Source organism: Armigeres subalbatus, chromosome 3 (assembly GCF_024139115.2).
Source record: "Armigeres subalbatus isolate Guangzhou_Male chromosome 3, GZ_Asu_2, whole genome shotgun sequence".
Classification (NCBI taxonomy): domain Eukaryota; kingdom Metazoa; phylum Arthropoda; class Insecta; order Diptera; family Culicidae; genus Armigeres; species Armigeres subalbatus.
Window position 1 is genome coordinate 17,203,732 of NC_085141.1, and position 20,882 is coordinate 17,224,613.

Sequence of the window (20,882 nt, forward strand, 5' to 3'; positions counted from 1 at the left end):
AAACAGATACACAGCAACCTACGCCGTTAACTGAATCCCCCTATAATTATTATGTAGCTTTCATTTCGAGATGTAGGTGTTTCCTTAAATTTCCATAAATACTTTCCAGTTTCTACAAAACTTTTTCCTGTATGCTTCTGATAATTCAAATATACGTGCTATAATTATAATAAATGGCTATTTTTTGGTGAATTTTGAAATGTTTGAAATGTTTCTTCAGGATGCCAGAAACCTCTATTATTACTGTAACTTACTCTAATTAACTTTGATATCCCCTTTGGTAACACACAGATCTAGCCAGACAATAACTTTGTACAAAACTACACACGTTAAGCTGCATAATAATTAATAATATTTTAGTTCATAGACCTAGAAATCCAGAAATCAGACCTACAAGACAATTTTTCAACTTAAACAATTATATAGAAGATATGTTCTTACCATAATTATGGGTAGGATAATTCCTTGACTGTCCTACTCAGAAACATTAATTTATCTTTCGAATTATCCGAAAAAATCCAAAATTGAAGAAATATAAAAAAAATATTATAACAATTTCAATTTGGGGTCTATGTTTCCCCAGAGCGAGCACAGACAACGTAAGTATGCACAAACAGAAGGTTATTCATTTCGCAAGCACAAAGCAGAACGAATCACTTCTATAATAAACAATGCATCTTTAATTGAAAAAAAAAATCGAAGTTTTGTGATTGATTTTAAATAGTTACACTCATGCTACTTATTAATGTAGTTTCCAACGTCAGCCCTTACAGTACCCTCACCGATATTTGCATATGTTTAGTACGTTAACTAATTAATATGCTATACATATAATGATGTGTTTGCCTCGCCTTTTCATTTGCAATAAGCTAATTCATAAATATTCACCATACTTCCATGACTGAGAGCTATCCATTCATTAGCGTTGCTTGAAGGTCATTATCGGAACAAAAACAATGTTCACGTAGTCACTATTCTTTTATTCTGTACCCTATTTTACTTGTGTTGTGTATGTCCGACTGAAGGGAGTTTTGCACAAATTTTAAAGCTGTTCTTATTACCTGCACGGCAATCTTGGTTCTTGGTTTATCCATTTCGAAATTGCTGGAAATGATTCATCCCACCACGATTCGAATCAAAGGAAACGGATATTTAGGGAACGAAACCTTTTTAGGGAACTACCAGTTTTGTGAGACCCTCAAACGACTACATAAATCCAAAGCCATAATTATGGTACCGTACCCACGGGAGACCGTGTCTTTATATCATGCAATTTGCACAAGTCCCGTTCGGAGAACCCTTCTCGAGTTCATGAATGGCTGCGACTGATAACGCTCATTTTCGAGAAGACAACCATCACGACATGCCACTCTGCTGCGTTTGTAGCGGTCAGGCGCGCGCGCGCGCATGTCCAACAGAACAAGCGCGAATCGAACACCGAAAATCGATTTGACCAGCAGGTCCGTCGCCGACCTGCACGCACTTCTGTCGCTCTGTTACAATCTGGAGGGGATGAATTTCACTTCTCTCTTTCTCAAAAGACGGTAATGCCGGCGCGGGTCAATAAACCGACTTAAGGCCACCGAACACGAACGACTTCCGGTAATTTCTGGGCCGCAACCGGCGAAACTCTTCTACTTGAACTTCGCGAACCGGGGACGATTAACAAAGGAACATACATCGCAGGAAGCGCTTCGCCGTTCGAGTTCAAAGACCTACTGCGTAATATTGAAAGGGACGTCCATGAATTACGGTAAAACCTCAGCCGTCAGCTAATTATAATATTGGACATTAAAAATATTTGCTCTATCATACAAAAATATTTACAACACTATTATTTTATTCTGTAATTTGTACCGTTATTCACGGAGGCCCAATCAACAAAATTACAGCCACTCTCTCGACATCATGAGGCCCTGTCAGTTTCCAGTTCATTTCGTTTGAAAGAGAAAAACAGGTTGCACCGACGATGTTACAACGGCAACGTTTGATGTTTTGAGAAGTGGCTATTCCTCGGAAATGATGTTATGCTTCGTCGTAGTCTGTGGCCCTAGGGTTGCCACCCCAGCGAGTGATGTCGAAATTGGCCCCTGCGCTCTCATTTCGATGTTGTCGGTGGTCATGGACGCGGCAGAACGATGAGTGAAAAAAGTTGGCGCGTCCTGTGAATATGGAAACTTGTTTTGGGGGCGATCCAAATATGACGTCCATTGAGGTTTCTAGTTTCTCCCCCCTCTGTCTCGCTTCTATGGCACTGTCACAAAATCCTAAACTCCCCTCCCCCACCAAAAATCTGTGTCGTCATTTTTTAACGACCCCTTGGAAGAAACTTCGGCAGATACACACAGCGGAATGGATTATAGTTGTAGGTATTTAGTTAGTTGTTTAAAGGTACACATACATTCACACATACAGATATTGCATCAAGCTAAGTCGATCGATAACCCAATATTCGAGAATTCTGTTAAAAGTCATTATTGGCAAAAATTAAAAAAAATAGATGTTGTTAGGTGTTACATTCTTCATTTATGATTTATAAAGGTAATCCTGAATCAGATTAGATTTCAGATCAGGATTCCTGAGACATGTGATATTAGATAATCTATAAAATCATTTATAGGGTAACTGGAGGTAACATTAGCTCATCACGCAAACTAATCAGTTCAGTGATATGATAATACATCGTTTTATAGAGAGATATTAATCTTTGCTTCTTTCAAAAAGTGTATCAAGCATATTTTAGTTACATTACCTAATTCATGCACCACTTCAACTAATAAACGTAATAAATTTGGGTGTCAAATCACAAGCAGGCAGCCCGTGCAAGATTTTTTTCTTGTGTTTTATGAATGGACATACCTATTCTCGAACATTAGTTGAACGTTAGCTCATTGAGTTGAACGCATGATAATCACACTATTCTACATAGTCTTTTTAGAGCCGCACCTCTTTCTTGTTAAGGGCCGATTTCTCCACCTCCGCTTAGGCCTCAATCAAGGTTTAAGCGCATGGATGAGAACCTCTTAAGGGTTAAGAAGGGCCTAACAAAATGCAACATTTTACGTTCACACAACAGATTGAATTTTACTTAGAATAAAAAGTACAGAGGTTTGAGATACTTCACACAACAGTCAATATTACGAGAATCATCAAAATATACATACAGCCCCCAAGATTTAAATTCAAATTTTGTGACATTCTTTGACTATTTGCAAAATATGAGTGCGGAATCGATCGTGTTGCTGCTGGTCACGGGACGGCAGCTGGTCCGGGAGAACGCGAAGTGAAAAACTCAAAAGTGCAGCCCAATCGGGTTGTACGCAAAGCGACGTTGAACTACGTAGCTGTACACCCAATATAATTTTTACACGGTTGGTATTCCTCAATTCCTCGGTTAACCTGAACATTCACAGTTTTTAAAATACCACCTGAATTTTCTTTGATTTTTTGTGTTTTTTTTTTTCGTGGGGTGAACTCATAGTTTCAATGACGCCAAATGTCATACTCAACTAAAACCCAACCGTGTAAAAAATAATTGGGTGTAGTACAAGTTTTCGACTTTTCTGTTTGATGAGACCAAAGCAAGCGTTTGTCAAGCCCATGCACGGAGATTTTTGTTTACCCATTAATGCAGGGCTGCCCAACGTACGGCCCGCGAGTCGGATGCGGCCCGTGACTTCATTTTTTGTGGCCCGCGGCGTATAGGAAAAAATACTTCATAACTGGCCCGAAAGCCTTTCTATCTGGCTCGAGAAGCTTTATAAATAAATACTGTAGGTTAATACTAATTAAAAGAATTAAATCTGGGCGACCACGGAGTCGAATAATGCAGAACGGGCCAGTTTTGCTGTTAATGAGATTTTGGCAATACGGATAAAACCTTTCCAGGGCGGAGAACTTGTTAGGGAATGCATATCGGCTGTTGGTGATGTCGTGTACTTTAAAGAAAAAACCTCCTTTAATGGTTTAGGGTCATTTGGCCGAATGCCGCTTGGCCGAATGTCGTTTGGCCGAATGTCATTTGACCGAAAGGGTCATTTGGCCGAACGCCATTTGGCCGAATGCCGTTTGGCCGAATAGTTAAAATACGTTTCCTTACGAAGTGAGTAGTGAGAAACAAGAAGGAAGAATAAAGAATGAAGAAGGAAGAAAGAATAAGGAATAAGGAATAAGGAAGAAGAAAGAAGAAAGAAGAAAGAAGGAAGAAGTAAGAAGCAATAAAGAAGAAGGAAGAGGGTAGAAGGAAAAAGGAAGAATGAAGAAGGAAGAATGAAGAAGGAAGAATGAAGAAAGAAGATGGAAGTAGGGTGAAGGAAGAAGCAAGAAAAAAGAAGTAAGAAGGGATAAGGAAGAAGGAAGAAAGAAGAAAGAAGAAGGCAGAAGGAAGAATGAAAAGGAAGAAGGAAGAAAGAAGAAAGAAGAAGGCAAAGGAAGAAGGAAGAAGAAAAAGGGGGAAGGAGGAAGGAAGAAGGAAAAAGGAAGAAGGGAGAAGGGAGAAGGAAGAAAGAAGATGGAAGAAGGAAGAAGGAAGAAGGAAGAAGGAAGAAAGAAGAAGGAAGAAGGAAGAAGGAAAAAGGAAGAAGGAAGAAGGAAGAAGTAAGAAGGAAGAAAGAAGAAGGAAGAAGGAAAAAGGAAGAAGGAAGAAGGAAGAAGGAAGAATAAATAAGGAAGCAGGAATAAGGAAAAAGAAAGAAGGAAAAAGGAAAAAGGAAGATGAAAAAAGAAAGAAGTAAGAAGGAAGAAGGAAAAAGGAAGAAGGAAGAAGGAAGAAGAAGGAAGGAAGAAGGAAGAAAGAAGATGGAAAAAGAAAGAAGGAAGAAGGAAGATATAAAAAGAAAGAAGGAAGAAAAAAAGGAAGAATGAAGGTGGAAACAGAAAGAAGGAAAAAGGAAGAAGGTATAAAGAAGCAGGAAAAAGGAAAAAGGAAGAAGGAAGAAGAAAAAAGGAAGAAGAAGGAAAAAGGATGCAAGAAAAAGGAAGTAGGAAGAAGGAAGAAGAAAGGAGGAGGAAGGAAGAAGGAAGAAGAAAGAAGGAAGAAGGAAGAAGAAAGAAGGAAGAAGGAAGAAGGAAGAAGGAAGAAGAAAGAAGGAAGAAAGAAGATGGAAGAAGGAAGAGGAAGAAGGAAGAAGGAAGATGGAAGAATGAAAAGGAAGAAGGAAGGAGGAAGAAGGAAGATGGAAGAAGGAAGAATGAAGAATTAAGAATGAAGAATGAAGAATTAAGAAAAAAGAAAGAAGAAAGAAGAAGGAAGAAGGGTGAAGCAAGAAGGTAGAACGAAGAAGGTAGTAGGAAGAAGGACCACTTGTAAATTGATGTCAATTTTTTTTAACTATTCGGCCAAACGACCCGTTCGGCCAAACGGCATTCGGCCAAATGGCCTGACACCCCTTTAATAACATTAGTTTCTCATAAAGCACGGTGAAGAGTTAAAGTTCTCACAGACCATTTAAAAACTATGTTACGTAAAAAAACACCTGCTTCTAATTCTACCTGCTCGCAATCGATGAAAATACTAAATGTAAAAATCAAGGTACAGGTAGCTGTCTTCATAAGGAGAATTGATGATCATCTTCAAAACACAGAGGCTTCACGGCTTTGATCCCAATGAGTGGAATGTCTACTGTTGCGTGAGAATGCAGAATGCAGAACCCCTGTTTTATATCTGTGCTGCAGACTTCGGGTTTTCATAAGTTTCGTTTTGTCGTTTATCTCACATAACAGAGTAAGTGAAAACATGAGACAGAACGTGCGCGTTAGATTTAATTCTTATGTGGAAAACACCGTTGTTGTAAGTTATTTATGACTGTATTTAGATAAATAAAGTTTATTTAGCTTTGTAGCATGCGGTAAGCAAAACATCAAATGTTTTATTGCAATTTGCCCTGCTGAAAGAGCGATGCCCTTTTCCTGTTTTCAACATCTACCGAAAAAAACTGAGGGAAACTGGCCTGAAGGAACTTTGTCTCTCATATGCGAGTCTATAAGCGAAAACGACCAACAATCTTAAAGTATTGGCGTTCATCATTAAAGAAATCAACTTTATTACCGCGGGGGAACTCAATCATCACCAATTCCAAATGATGTTAACAAGAATGGAAGCAGAATACAGAGATTTACTGGATTATTAAGAAGTTCGTTGACTGAGCCGTGGTACCATGCTTGAGAGGTTTTATTCTTTCTCGTCACACTGTTTTTACAAGACAAATGAAAACTAATGCTCGAGCTGAATGATCCTGAATAAGTGGGTGACTTAGCCTTCTAGTAGATATTAGGGGCCATCCAGAAACCACGTGGTCATATTTTTGAAGATTTTCAACCACCCCCCTCCCCCCATGTGGCTTATCGTGGTCATTTGGCAGGTTTTTTCAAGTGCAAAAATTGAAAAAAAACCTTATGTAACTAAAACATATGGTTAATCCGATCAATTTTAAAGATGGACAATTTCAATTGATTCAAAATCAAACTAAACCCAGCATGGAAATTATAAATTTTCAGGAATTCAAAATATTTGATGATGTTATCATGTTGTAATGTGTATCAGGTATTAGGATATCTAGAGCTCGCACACCTTCAATGCATCAGGAGGATACAAAAAAATGTGGACTCGCGAATATCTTTATAATGGTTTAGAAATTTTCCAAAATATCCTTATATTTTCAATTTTTAAAATTTTTTTTTATTAGTTTTTTTTTAAATAACTATAAAGTTCATCACGATTCTATAGATTCCTTAGAGTATTTGGGACCTTCCATAGCTCTGGAGGTACTGGAATTTCTTAAGATATTAACCTCTGCGAAGCATCTGAACTGAACTCCTACAAAAAAAATCACAAAGGTAATATGTAATCTTAGAAATGCAAATAAAACCTCCTAAATTTCAGTATTGTTTTCAGAATCATTAATATTAGAAATAAATAATTATAAAATAATTTTTTTTCAATTGTTCATTGCCAATATTGATTTGTTCATGAAAATTTCGTATTTTTTCGTTGAACATTTTGATTTCTTTATAGAAAATTTTTATTTCATAATTGCAATTTTTGCTTTTACTAGTGGTAATTTATTATTGTTGTGTGTATTATTGTTCTTTCTTGGCAATTTCCTATTTTATTATGGACAATTTTTATTTTTTCTCTACTAAAGATATTTTTAATTCAGAGCTGGCTCATCTCTCAAAATTTCTAATTCTTCATTGAAATTTTATTTTGATATCGACTCGTGGAAGCCAATGATGCCATACTAAAAATATTTTCTCGGTCACTCTGAAGGTTCTTTGGAATAATTTTCCAAGAAACTTGTATTCCACATCACGAATATGCTTTAGTCAATGGTCCTTTCATAAGCGACTCATAGAGGAATGAATGTATTATAGACCAATTATTATTTTGGAGTTCGGATCATTCAATTTATCCAATTAACCAACTTATAAATGATGTATGATATAATATCCCAGTAGGTCCATTGGGTTGATATGACTTCAATTATTATTTATACAAGCTACTACAGACTTTTGGGGTTATTCAAAACGTCCTGGAAGTCGTAATGTTTGAACTACTTAATCATTCAAGTCCATGAACCCAGTGCTTCTAAGGCCCTACAAAAACAGTTTGCGAACAAACCTCATAGTCATTGTGCAACTTGATATTGACTCAAGATAATTTTGGGTACCTTGTCTCTTGGATCTCATGTTAATGGAAATTAGGATCATATGCTTATTCCATCGGATTGGGTATATACCGATGATGAGAACATTGCAAATGAATTGATTGATCTGGTAGATTCGTGGGCTGAACTTGAGAGCATTTTGAAGTACCTTGAGCATCTCGTATTCCTAAATATTAATCACTGGCTTAACGTTTAGGATGAGCCATTTCAAATATCTGACCACCCATCTGTTCAGAATGATTCAAACATTTAAACTTTATTTACATGCTCTTAGAATCGAAATCTTCCCAAGGTTTCGGATATCTGAGTTTTCATGGTCAGTCAAATTTGAGCTCCCATATTTTTTCTATAAAGCCAATATCTAGATGAACAATTTTACTGAAGAAAATGGTGTGCTAGCTTTCTTTTTGTGATTTTATAGACAATCTAAAACGCTGGGCATATATGACCCATCATTCCTGAAAGGGTTGAGATTTGTTTTGGAGTTCAATTTCAATCGTTATTATAACACTATTTTTTAACCTAGATTGTTTTAGGAATTGGAGTGTTTTTTTCTGGAACACTGCCACTTTTTTCATATCGCAGGACTCTCCTTAGTTCTAAGATCCTTTTATGAATTTAAAAAGCATTTTATTTAGAATTTCATGTTGATTTTTTTAATGCAAGCTTCTCTATGTCATAACCTTTTTCATGCGCACTACTAGAATTTTGTCCATTTAGAACATTCAGGTGCATTCTTATATTTTCAATCAATTATTCTAATTATTCAATATCATAAAAACTAAACTTCTTAATTATTGCCTACATTTTATTGCTTGGATTAATTTTAAATTCCAAGATCTTCTTAATTTGCAAGAATAATTATTCTGGAGTTGCAAAGGAAACCCTTCGGAATATTGATAAGAAGTTCTTCGGAGTCTCCCCGGAAAATCTTTAGAATTTCAACGACATTTTTTCCAAAATTCTGTGGAAGAGTGTTCGGTAGAAATGTTCGGTAGAAATTTTGAAGAACTAGAAGAATCCGTAGAAAGATCCGAAATGCATATTTACGATGAAAATTGCAATAAACATCAAATTCCGAAGAATTTCCAGTATAAATTAGAAAAAAAATCCAGCTTACTTTTTTACAGAATCTCTAAAGATTTTTTTCTAAATCCTGGGCAATTTTAATGAATCCTCAAAGGAAATTCTTCTAAATTTCCAATGGAGTTTTTTTCGTTTTCCAAATTAGAAATTTTCAGCAGTTTTTTTTATTTCTAAAAGAAATTATTCGGAATATGCCAAAATATTTCCGATGGAAATTTCTAAAGTAGAAAATCGAAAAAAGTTCATCTGAAACACCAATAATGAGTTTCCGAGGAAATTCCGATGTTTTTACAGGTGGAAACAACGAAAAAATTGTACTTTTGTAGTACTTGAAAAGGTTGTACTTTTGAAGCATTTCCAGTAGGATTTCCTTAAAAATATAAATCAAAATATTAAAGATTTTCTGATGTGAAAATTCCTTAAATATTCTAAATCATTTCCTGTGCATCTTTGCATGGTAAGGATTTAAAGCAATGTTTAGCTGAACCTACAAAGAAATCAAAATGACATCCCGAATGATTTCTGGTTCAAATTCAAAAAAACATGAACCTTGAGAATTCTAAAGATTTATTCTTTGAAATTCCAAAGAATTTTTTGTAGATAATCCATAGACTCTTCCGTGGAAATTCTAAATAATTCCTCGAATAAAAAAATACTTGGAAAATTTAAAAAAAAAATGTGATAGAATTCACAAAGAGCGTAAAAAAGTATTCCGAAAAAATTTCATTTCAAAATTCCAAAATTAAAAAAAAAAAACACGGGAATATCAAAGTGTTTCATGTGGCATTGGCTCCATATTCCAACTGGAAGTTGGTCTGCTTTTCAACTTAGTATATTCTTCTAGCATTTCCTCAGTTATAAATTGAAAGCTTTTATATGCCAGCCATTGCACGATTATATATCTTGTGTAGCAAATACGATGGATGCACTACACCTAGGGTGTCGAGAATGTTTCCCACCCGAAAACATCCTAAACAGGAACGAGAATCGAACTCCTCATCTCCGGATTGGCAATCCTACGCCTTTGCTCACAAGGCTAACTGGAGACTGAACATTTTGAAGTGCACTCCTTAAAATGTTCGAAAAACTTCTTTTGGAAATGAAGAAGAATTTCTGGTGAAGATTCGGAAGAACTTATCGAAGGAATTCATTAGAATGTTTTTCCACCGAAAATTATATGTATTTCCCACGGGACTGTTTTGAATTTTCAGACAGAATTTTTTTCGGAGTTTTAAGGAAATTTTTTCGGAAATTACACTGGAGATGTATTGTTTTTTTTTTCATTATCAATTTGTAGCAAGATTTCCAAGCAAAATTTTTCAGAGAGAATTGTTCAAAAAAAGTTCTGAATGCTAGCACTTTATCAGGATTGTATGAAGTAATGTCAAAGTTTTTACAGGAAATTTCTTTACTTGATTTTTCCTGAATATCCACAAGAAATTCTTTTAAATTTTTCTTCTTTCTTTCTTTAAATTTTCTTAAGATTTTTTCTTGGATTGTTGTAAAAACATGAACATTTTTCAAAATTGTAGCTGCAGTCCGCTGATGCAAAAGTGTCGGCGGCGTGATGCCAAAAACCATCAGCGGCGGATTTTTTTAAAAATATTTTTCCATTTTTCCCTTCCATATTTTTTTTGGGGGAATTGAGACTGAATGGCAGCCTGTTTTTTCGTTTATTTTTGTATGGATATAGGATCTTAGGCTAAGATGGTCAAATAATGCAGATATGCATCGGCGTTGCGACCGACGCTGCGTTATCGATTTTTCACGATGCACACCTACGTCTTTTTAACGCTGAGTTGAAAAGACGCTACGTGGGCATCGCCCTTAGACGCGCTTTTCGTTTAATGATTAAATCATTAAATTTTAATGATTAAATCATTAAATTTTAATGATTTGTATTTTTTACACCGCTATTGTTATTCACTAAAAGTTTTTCGTGTAAAAAAACCACGTGGTTCGAGAGCAACACCCCCCCTCCCCCCATGTGGCTTATCGTGGTCATTTTCCAAACCCCCCCCTCCCCCCATATATGACCACGTGGTTTCTGGACGGCCCCTATAACCAAACATTCTCAATTACTTGAACATGAATCTGTCATGAAATATCAACACATCGAACTTTTATTATGCACCATTAAAGCTTTTGAAACAAAATACACTTTGTTACAGTTCCTGGTAAAGTTGAAGCCCTTCAATTGGAATTTTCTGGACTATTCGCTATTTTAATGAACACAGTAACAAACTTTTAGTTTTTTAACACCGTTTACTGATGTGAATAATGTTATTGAAATGTTTCAAATGGAGTTTATTGACCTCCAATGCAACGACGAGTTCAAATCTAAATTTCATATAGAAACATATCTCATAAGATATTTTCGCTCTTCGGAAGCACATATCTGTGTGACCAGCTCTTTTCAAGAATGAAAGCCGTAAAAACAAATTTGGGTCATCGATTACGAAATCAATAAGCGTCGAGTATAAAATTTTTAATAAAAAGACCTTTTAAGTGAAAAACAAAAATAAGCATCAATCTTTGACCTCAATAAAATCGCGTTTAGTTTTAGACGGAGGAAAAAAATAACTACACTGGAGTCGGTTTTTACGCGGGAAATATGTTCCGCGTAAATCAAAATCGCATAAAAAAAACCGCGTAAATCCCAAAAACCGCGTAAAAAACGACTTCACTAAAAACCATTTTTTTGTGGTTTTCACGTGTTTCCGAACCTTTTTTAAAAATCGCGTAAAAAAAACCTTTGGAAAAAATCCGCGTGAAAAAAAACCGCCTAAATCCCGAAAACCGCGTAAAAAACGACTTTTAATTTTAAAAAAAACGGTTTTTCGGTTTTTACGCGTAACCAAAGGTCTATCGACCTGTTTCAAATATGGTGCATGCTGTTTTTGGTACATAGAATAGAAAAAGAATAAAAAATAACTTCTTGGCTATCCAAGAAATTCCTGCAGTAAAGCCTTTTGATCTACACGCGTAACCAAAGGTCTGTTGACCTGTTTCAAATATGGTGCATGTTCTTTGTAGTACATAGAATAAAATGTGAATGAAGAATAACTTCTTGGCCATCCAAGAAATTCCTGAAGTAAGGCTTTTTGATCTACACTCGTAACCAAAGGTCTGTTGACCTGTTTCAAATATGGTGCATGCTCTTTGTGGTACATAGAATAGAATGTGAATAAAAAATAACTTCTTGGCCATCCAAGAAATTCCTGAAGTAAGGCCTTTTGATCTACACGCGTAACCAAAGGTCTGTTGACCTGTTTCAAATATGGTGCATGTTCTTTTTGGTACATAGAATAAAATGTGAAAGAAGAATAACTTCTTGGCCATCCAAGAAATTCCTGGAGTAAGGCCTTTTGATCTACACGCGTAACAAAAGGTCTGTCGACCTGTTTCAAATATGGTACATGCTCTTTGTGGTACATAGAATAAAATGTAAATGAAGAATAACTTCTTGGCCATCCAAGAAATTCCTGGAGTAAGGCCTTTTGATCTACACGCGTAACCAAAGATCTGTTGACCTGTTTCAAATATGGTGCATGCTCTTTGTGGTACATAGAATAAAATGTGAATAAAAAATAACTTCTTGGCCATCCAAGAAATTCCTGCAGTAAGGCCTTTTGATCTACACGCGTAACCAAAGGTCTGTCGACCTGTTTCAAATATGGTGCATGTTCTTTTTGGTACATAGAATAAAATGTGAAGGAAGAATAACTTCTTGGCCATCCAAGAAATTCCTGGAGTAAGGCCTTTTGATCTACACGCGTAACCATAGGTCTGTCGACCTGTTTCAAATATGGTGAATGCTTCATATACTACATAGAATAGAATGTGTATGAAGAATATCTTCTTGGACATCCAATAAATTCCTGAAGTAAGACTTTTTGATCTACATTCGTAACCAAAGGTCTGTTGACCTGTTTCAAATATGGTGCATGCTCTTTTTGAAACATAGAATAAAATGTGAAAGAAGAATAACTTCTTGGCCATCCAAGAAATTTCTGGAGTAAGGCCTTTTGATCTACACGCGTAACCATAGGTCTGTCGACCTGTTTCAAATATGGTGCATGCTCTTTGTGGTACATAGAATAAAATGTGAATGAAGAATAACTTCTTGGTCATCCAAGAAATTGCTTGCTTTTTGTGGTACATGGAATAAATTCCGAGTGAAAATAGTCACGTAAATAGTGACCCAAGTCAGGGACGTTGTACGGGTCGGACAGGAAAGCGACATCGGTTCTTGACTCCGATACCGACTGCCACAGCAGCTGCTGGACAGATGCACAGTGGTTAAGATTCAACTGTGTTGCTTGCGTGGCTTCTTGTTTTCCTCTCCGATGGGACACGGAGGTCCACCCGTAACGTGATTACATGCTTGCTTTTTGCTGGCGCAGATGGAAACTTTGGTAACTTATCGCATTCCTGCGCCTTGTGCCCTTCCCAACCACGACGCAGGTTGCTATGGTCTGGGCCCTTAAAGTTTTAGGACTTATGTCCCGACTCTAAGCACCAATAGTACCAGGCCAGTTTGCTTATTGGGCTTACGGACCAGCCGATTTCAAAAAAATGCACTGGAAGGTCACTTCCGTCCTCAACGACCTCACCTCGGCGCCGTCACCCAAGATCTCTTCCCGAGCAGCACAAGTCAGACAAAAATGGTTGCAGCAACTTGATTGTGTCTAAACCTGGTGCTGCTAGGGTTGGGCCAGTCGTCCCGCTAGCTCCACGTTTCAGCACCAAGATCATTTCACCAATCTTGGCACCTTTGTCGCCCTTCTCGCTTCTCCCGGGTGGCTGATAAAAGTGTCCTGTTGTTGTCTTACGACTCGAGCTCCAGCAGGTTCTGTTTCAGTTCATTGATGATGTTCTGCCTTTCGCTTGCGAACTCAATAATATTATCGAGTTACTCGACGACCACCCACATCCCGGGTAGTGGTGTAAATATTGTACCCAAATCGGAAAGTAGATTATAGACACTGTAGGTTCTATAGACGAGCTGAGGCGAAGACGAGGGTAGCCAAACGAACTCTCAACTAGTGTAGCTAAACGAGCATGACGCCACGATTGCAATCCAAGTAATGAAATGTGTGACGCCAAATTCACGTGGTACACTTCTCCCTTCTCACTTCTCACATCTTCCATCTTTATCTCATTTTTTCACATTTTACATCTCACATCTCACTTTCCATTTCACGTCTCTCACTTCTCATTTCTCACTTCTCAACTTTTTGCTTCTCACCTCTCGTATCACACATCACACACCTCACTTCTCCCTTCTAACTTCTCTCTTGTCCCTTCTCACTTCTCACATCTTACAAATTGCTTTTAATTCCTCACTCTTCACTTCTCATAACTCACTTCTCACTGCTATTTGTGATTAGGAAGGCGCATTATTGAAAATTAATCAGTTCTTTTGAAGTTCAACTTTCTATACAAAAGAAAGCTGATCCGAGATCATTAAGTAGCCGCTAAGTTGCGATGGCCGACGCTTAGTTGGTTAACAGCAACATTCTGGCGTACTGAGAGGGTCGTGGGTTTGAGTCCCATCGAAGGAAAGGGTAACCACTTTCCAATACATTTTTCAAATCAAAATCTTCCACATAATGTACATACTAACATATGAGTCTTCAGAGCACAGTAAATCTGCAAAAGTTGTTTGGGACCTCAAATGGTTTCGAAAAATCATTGATTTGACAAAATAAATGACCATGATGCCCCACTCTAATACATAGTTGAGCTTTTTATCGTTGTTAATATTCAAATATTTCATTTTCCATAATATACCTTCCCAGTTACTAACAGCAATAAAACCAGATCAGATTCTTGGGATCAAATTTCACATTACTGATACTGATGTCATCCATGCGAATAATTTTTTGCAGCATCTCCCTCCGACGCGCGCTTTTGATTCTGCTACGGACGGCAACTTTCTGCGGTCGCCAAGCGATTAATTTTCACTTTGAACCAAATTCGTCCAGGCTTAACCTTTCCTTGTATAGAATGTTGGTCCTGAGAAGAAATAAATACAAAAGTTATACTTGGAACAAACATCAAGATTTTATAAAGTTTATGATTCTCATAAGTAGGGTCTCAAAAGTTAGAACATATCGGTGAATAATGCAATACACATTTGGGATGTGCAACAAGCTCTGTTATTCTTTTCTTAAAACCTGGTTTTAATCCAAACATTGCACCAACAGTACAAACTCACCCAACTTTTTCCTTCTGTAAGCCACCAGATGCAAAAAAAAATGTAAATATTATAGTCATGATGTCGTCGACTTTGGTTATTGTTTTCAAATCAATACAGAAAAGAAACTATTTCAAATCTCATGATTCTGAGTAATAGTAATAAATTGATTTTTGTTTACAAAAAAATATTAATTATAACCCCTAGGGGGCCGAGGACTACCGGTTGGGAAACACTGTTCTAAAAGTATTTTGATTTTCTTACACATATTTCGAGCATGCAATTTAACGCAACATTCAATCGATTTCACTGTTTCACTTTTTGTTGTGATTAGCTGCAGTTTTACAGGTCACTGAATTTTCAAAACTGTTTGCTGATTATACACACATACAGAAATCCCCTTATTTCGCCGAACTGAGTCGCTCGGTATATAACACTATGTTTTTGAAATGATCATATATAGCCTTTCAGTACACCTTTGTTGTATGAGAAAGGCAAAAATGCAAATATAATAAACAAATTAAATTGCCTTCCGTTGATTTGCTTTAGATAAGAAGATGAGCTTGGTATGAGCAAACAGAACTGCAACAACCGTCTTGTATGTAGTGTTACATAAAAGAGATAAAACTTCACAGCAAATAGATTTGAAATGACGTGTAAAGTAGCACCTAATTTCAACAAACGAATTAACATTCGATATTCAACTAAATTTGATTGAATTTTGAAAACAAGCACAGTTTAGACTTCGATTTAAATTTCGATTTCGATTTAAATTAACCGTTAGATCGATTGAATGTTGTCTTTATTTCCATGCTCCATGTATGTGCATGCAACTACATTTAAAATCATAACATATTTTTATCTCAGTTGTAAAAACGCAACGTTTCGTTAATTGGGAATAGCTGCTGAAAGAAAGTCCAGTTTGCAGCAAACAGCAAGAGGAGAAATAAGTTTGATATATAAAAGCTTCCAATATTATCAATGCAAAATGTGTTGATATGAATAACATTCAAACATATGTGTGTAGTTTTATCAACATAATTTGAGCTTATCATTATTTACACTATTTTGATATAAGAAGCAACCTTTACTCGCTACTGTTTCTTACTAACAAAGTACATTCTCGCTTAACTTTTCAAAAGGTCCTAAGTAACGTTTTTTTCATGATTTAATTTGAGTATTGCAATCAACAGATTAACATGAAATACGTTACTATGTCTGAAACTTGATTATGCATATGTACAACATGTGATAGATTTAGTTCGGAAAAGGTATTGGAGGGTAACCGCCCCTTCGGTGGGGTTTGATCCCACGACCCCAGTTCGCATGACAGGTGCTTTCCCTACTAAGCTACGAAGGACCTCCGTCGTCCACCGCAGCTTAGCGGGTACTGATGAAACCAAATTCCCAGCACCAGGTACCAGCCGATCTCTCGCAATACATTTTCAGAACTAACTCTCTCAAATGTATTTTTGTACACATCATGTCAACCAAGTAGGATGAGTATTTAGCATTGTCCGGCTCCTACACACTTGCTTCATCAGCAACGGCGCTCAATGAAGTAGGGTTGTGTGAGGTTGTGCCAGTTTGGTCGTGTGTAGGAGCCGGACAATGCTAAATACACATCCTACTTGGTTGACATGATGTTGAAAGTTAATTCTGAAAATGTATTGCAGAATCAAAATGCTAATTTCATCAACAATCTACATTCACAGATTCATCTAAATTTCAAAGATTTTTCAACATATTTTATCAAAGATATCTTTGATCACAGATCAAAGATTTTAGGAAAATCAAAAGATTTCAAAGATTTTTCTAAAACTCTCGCTCTTGTTATTTATATATATGTTGAAGTTATTCTTTCAATATACTCTGGACATAGTCAATGCAGTTCCGAAGCCAACATATTAACTTGTCATTAACTATCAAACCATCAAATCAACATATCTCGAGCAACATATGATTAGGGCCGAAAAACCAACAATGCTGAACCAAGAAAAATGAGGTTCAAGTTTTCTAGGACTGATTTAATTCATTTACTGAAGTAGAAACACATTTCATTGCCAAAACCACATCAATGCTATACGTAAATGGTTATATTATAACAGCAGATTAAGATTAATTGAAAATTAATTTGAAATCTACAAAATTTCAGCTAAAACAAAAATCGCGCCGTTTACTCGCATTACCGGCAGCACGTCTGGTTTTCAAGCCGTTTGCTCAAAGCTAGGTACACCATCGGATTTGTTTAGATTTGATAGCCAGAGCAGTTCTACTATGGGATATGTTGAAAACCGAGCACGAATATACGGTTTAAAATAACTTGAAGCTAGTTTTTCTAAATAAACAATATAAAGTGAACGGCCAAAAAACCAAAGCAAACATTCCGCATGGTAGTAAAGGGCGCCAACAAAGGACTTAAAAACCACTACGGTGCAAATGGTTCATGAGCCGTTCACTCAAAATACCAATAAATGTAATTCTTAAGAGATATCAAGTACGGAGTGTTATCTAGGATGAAGAATCATTTACAAAGCAATCGTTTATGCTAGAAAATCAAAAATCATGGTTTTGTTTTATAAGCCGTAATCATATGTTACGCGAGATATGTTTGTTAGTATTGTGAAATTATTACAATGATATTTAATATGGCGAATTGAAATGTAACTTATGAGATTTATTTAAAAAACGCAAACAAAAATAATCCCATAAATTTTTCAATAAAGTACATAGCACCAATAGCGCAGTTTGTGATTACACATTTTGGAACTTTTGGATTTAAAAACTTTAGTAGCTAACACTGAATATTTACATGCCTTCTTCAGATAAGTTGTTAACAATAAAAATTTCCCAAATACCAAATGAACTAATAATAAATTCGAAAAATTCGTTTGGTTAGGGGTATAGTCTATAGAGATCTTTGTATATTGTAAACCTACAGAAGACACTGATTTTAATTATTTTTTCATAACATGAGAGTGAAAATCATGATCCAGAGAACACATTTCATGGAATCAAAAATCATTTTTTTATCGATACGTATCAGCCAGGGTATGAACCATAAATCTATGCATCACAATAAAAAGATTACACGTCAGTTGATTTTATTTGCATTCTGAATAATATAGAGGGCCTTTCGTTGTTTAGCTATGGCATGCGTGATATTAAAGCAAATTGACTTGGTTTGAAGCTCTGTCAAATTAAAAAAAAATGGAGGGAGGGAAGATTACTCTACCAATCAGGGCATAAGTACATCATGCTTGCATGCACAGCAAATATACAACAACTTTGCCATTTAATTTTCATAATATTACTAAAAGTTATTGTTGTTCATGTATATTTGCACTTTGAAAGGATTCACAGATTTAATCCAAGATTTTTTATGTAGATCAAAGATTTTTAAGATTTTTTGGCCTAAAAACACAGATGGTTTTTAAAAAATATGTGGCAACACTGTTCATCAGTACCCGCTAAGCTGCGGTGGACGACGGAGGTCCTTCGTAGCTTAGTAGGGCAAGCACCTGTCATGCGATCTGGGGTCGTGGGATCAAACCCCACCGTTACCCTCCAATACCTTTTCGAACTAAATCTATCACATGTTGTACATATGCATAATCAAGTTTCAGACATAGTAATTAATTTCCACTCCGGGTGGCAATACCCGGCATATAGGCAATTAACTTTGAATGTACTGATGTCAGTGGCGATCTCTCTTCGCTTGTGTGGTCGTGTTGGGATCTGACGACCAAACTGGCACAACCTCACACAACCCTACTTCATTGAGCGCCGTTGCTGATGGAAGCAAGTGTGTAGGAGCCGGACAATGCTAAATACTCATCCTACTTGGTTGACATGATGTGTACAAAAATACATTTGAGAGAGCTAGTTCTGAAAATGTATTGCGAGAGATCGGCTGGTACCTGGTGCTGGGAATTTGGTTTCATCAGTACCCGCTAAGCTGCGGTGGACGACGGAGGTCCTTCGTAGCTTAGTAGGAAAGGAACTTTCATATGCAAACTGGGGTCGTGGGATCAAACCCCACCGAAGGGGCGGTTACCCTCCAATACCTTTTCCGAACTAAATCTATCACATGTTGTACATATGCATAATCAAGTTTCAGACATAGTAATTAATTTCCACTCCGGGTGACTTAATACCCGGCATATAGGCAATTAACTTTGAATGTACTGATGAAATACGTTGATTGCATTATTCAGATTAAATCATGAAAAAAATGTTACTTAGGACCTTTTGAAAAGTTAAGCGAGATATGATCAATTTCTTACTCGTCATTGCTAATTACCACACATGATTAATTATGCTGACAACTGATAACCAAATTGATCACCGCTTAAATTCTAATCATGGGCGCCATTTGTACTAACTGATAACATGCCATGCACCTCCGCAACATTTCTAAATCTACTAAACAGTCAGTGCCAATTTTATCTTTTTCGGGTGCACACCAGTTTCAAAGCCGAACTATGTTCTTAAAAACAGTAATACTGCTAATATGCACCACTTCGATTAAATGTGCCCAAAACGCGCGTATCTTTGGCGGTCAACAGAGGGTTGAACCGGGAGAGTTCCCATACAATGCCCTTATCAACATTCGAGTACTGCTGAGTACGCAAATGAAAACCTCCTGTGGATCAATCCTAGCGCCAAAGTGGATCCTTGTGGCAGCCCACTCCGTGTACGACGACATTGCCAGCCCGAACTTATTTGAAGTGATCGCTGGAAGGTACGATTTGCTTCAGTGGACCGGAACAGAACAAGTGCGTCGAGTGCAAACTGTGATCCGCCATCCCGAGTACAATCACGCGGTCAAAGGCTTCCACGATATAGCGTTGCTGCTGCTGACCACGTCGCTGAGCTACAACGAATATGTCCAACCGGTTAGTTTGGTGAGCAACTTGGAGTATCCTTTGGGTGCGGTTGGAATGGTTACAGGGTACGGAGTGATTCAACCGAGCGGAACCACTGCGAGCTATCTTTCGGTACGGTCACAATAACGATGACGAGAGTTAGAACCAATGAAAATGTTATGAATTTTTGCAGAAGTTGTCGGTGAACATTCTAACGCCTGAAACCTGCTCCAACGGAGATGCATCGTGGAACACAAATCTGATTTGCACTGATCCGGGTACATGCGAAGGCGATTCTGGTGCGCCCCTTTTCCTGCGGAACGGTGATCAGTGGTCGCAAATTGGACTGATTTCATTCGGATTCCAGTGTGCTTTTTATGGAACGCCAGCCTACTACACTTCCGTGCCGCAATATCTGAACTGGATCAACGAAACTATTGTAACGACCAACGACGATGACAATGGTTCGAAAAGAACTGCAGTGCCGCTGATGGGGATTATAGTTGTGACGTGTTCGAAGATAATCATTGGTTTTTTGGCGTTTTAAGTTTACACAAATTTGATTCGAAGAAAAAGCAATATGCCGATATGGCGCAAAGAATCTGTAAAATTCTTGACATTCTCTTTAGAAGTAGTATTATTAGATACAGGAACGAAAAAAATCACAAAAGAATCAGAGTTAACTGAACAAATGATAAACAATGAAATTACATGGCAAATAAAAATAGGCACCTGTGATAAATCATCCAATATCATGTTATAGTTATACTGCCAATCTGTGCATAAAACCAAGTTATATGATCGATATTCGACTGACGCCATAATCGACCGGGCTGGAATATTTGATGCTGTTAAAGGGAATTATCTCATCTCCCTATCTATTAGTTGAAACTGAGAAGTAGTAAAACTAATCAACCTCAAACAATACTAATTTGCATCTTTCCCACTGACCTCACTTCGTACGCACTCTGCACCTGTCCGGCTTCCTGAAATCCTATTCAAATTTTATAATAATTTGCATACAAGCGCCAGAGTGTTACGAAGTTTTCGGGGTAACCAAAA

General features: G+C 36.9%; 1 protein-coding gene across 1 annotated transcript; it reads left to right on the forward strand.

Annotated features, from left to right (window-relative positions):
* Positions 1-19,436: 19,436 nt before the first annotated feature.
* On the forward strand, positions 19,437-20,668 carry LOC134224007 (coagulation factor IX-like). The gene is made up of 2 exons (XM_062703250.1): positions 19,437-19,952; positions 20,014-20,668. Exons 1-2 carry the CDS (start codon positions 19,437-19,439, stop codon positions 20,365-20,367), a joined length of 870 nt encoding a protein of 289 aa, XP_062559234.1. The 3' UTR covers positions 20,368-20,668.
* Positions 20,669-20,882: the final 214 nt, after the last annotated feature.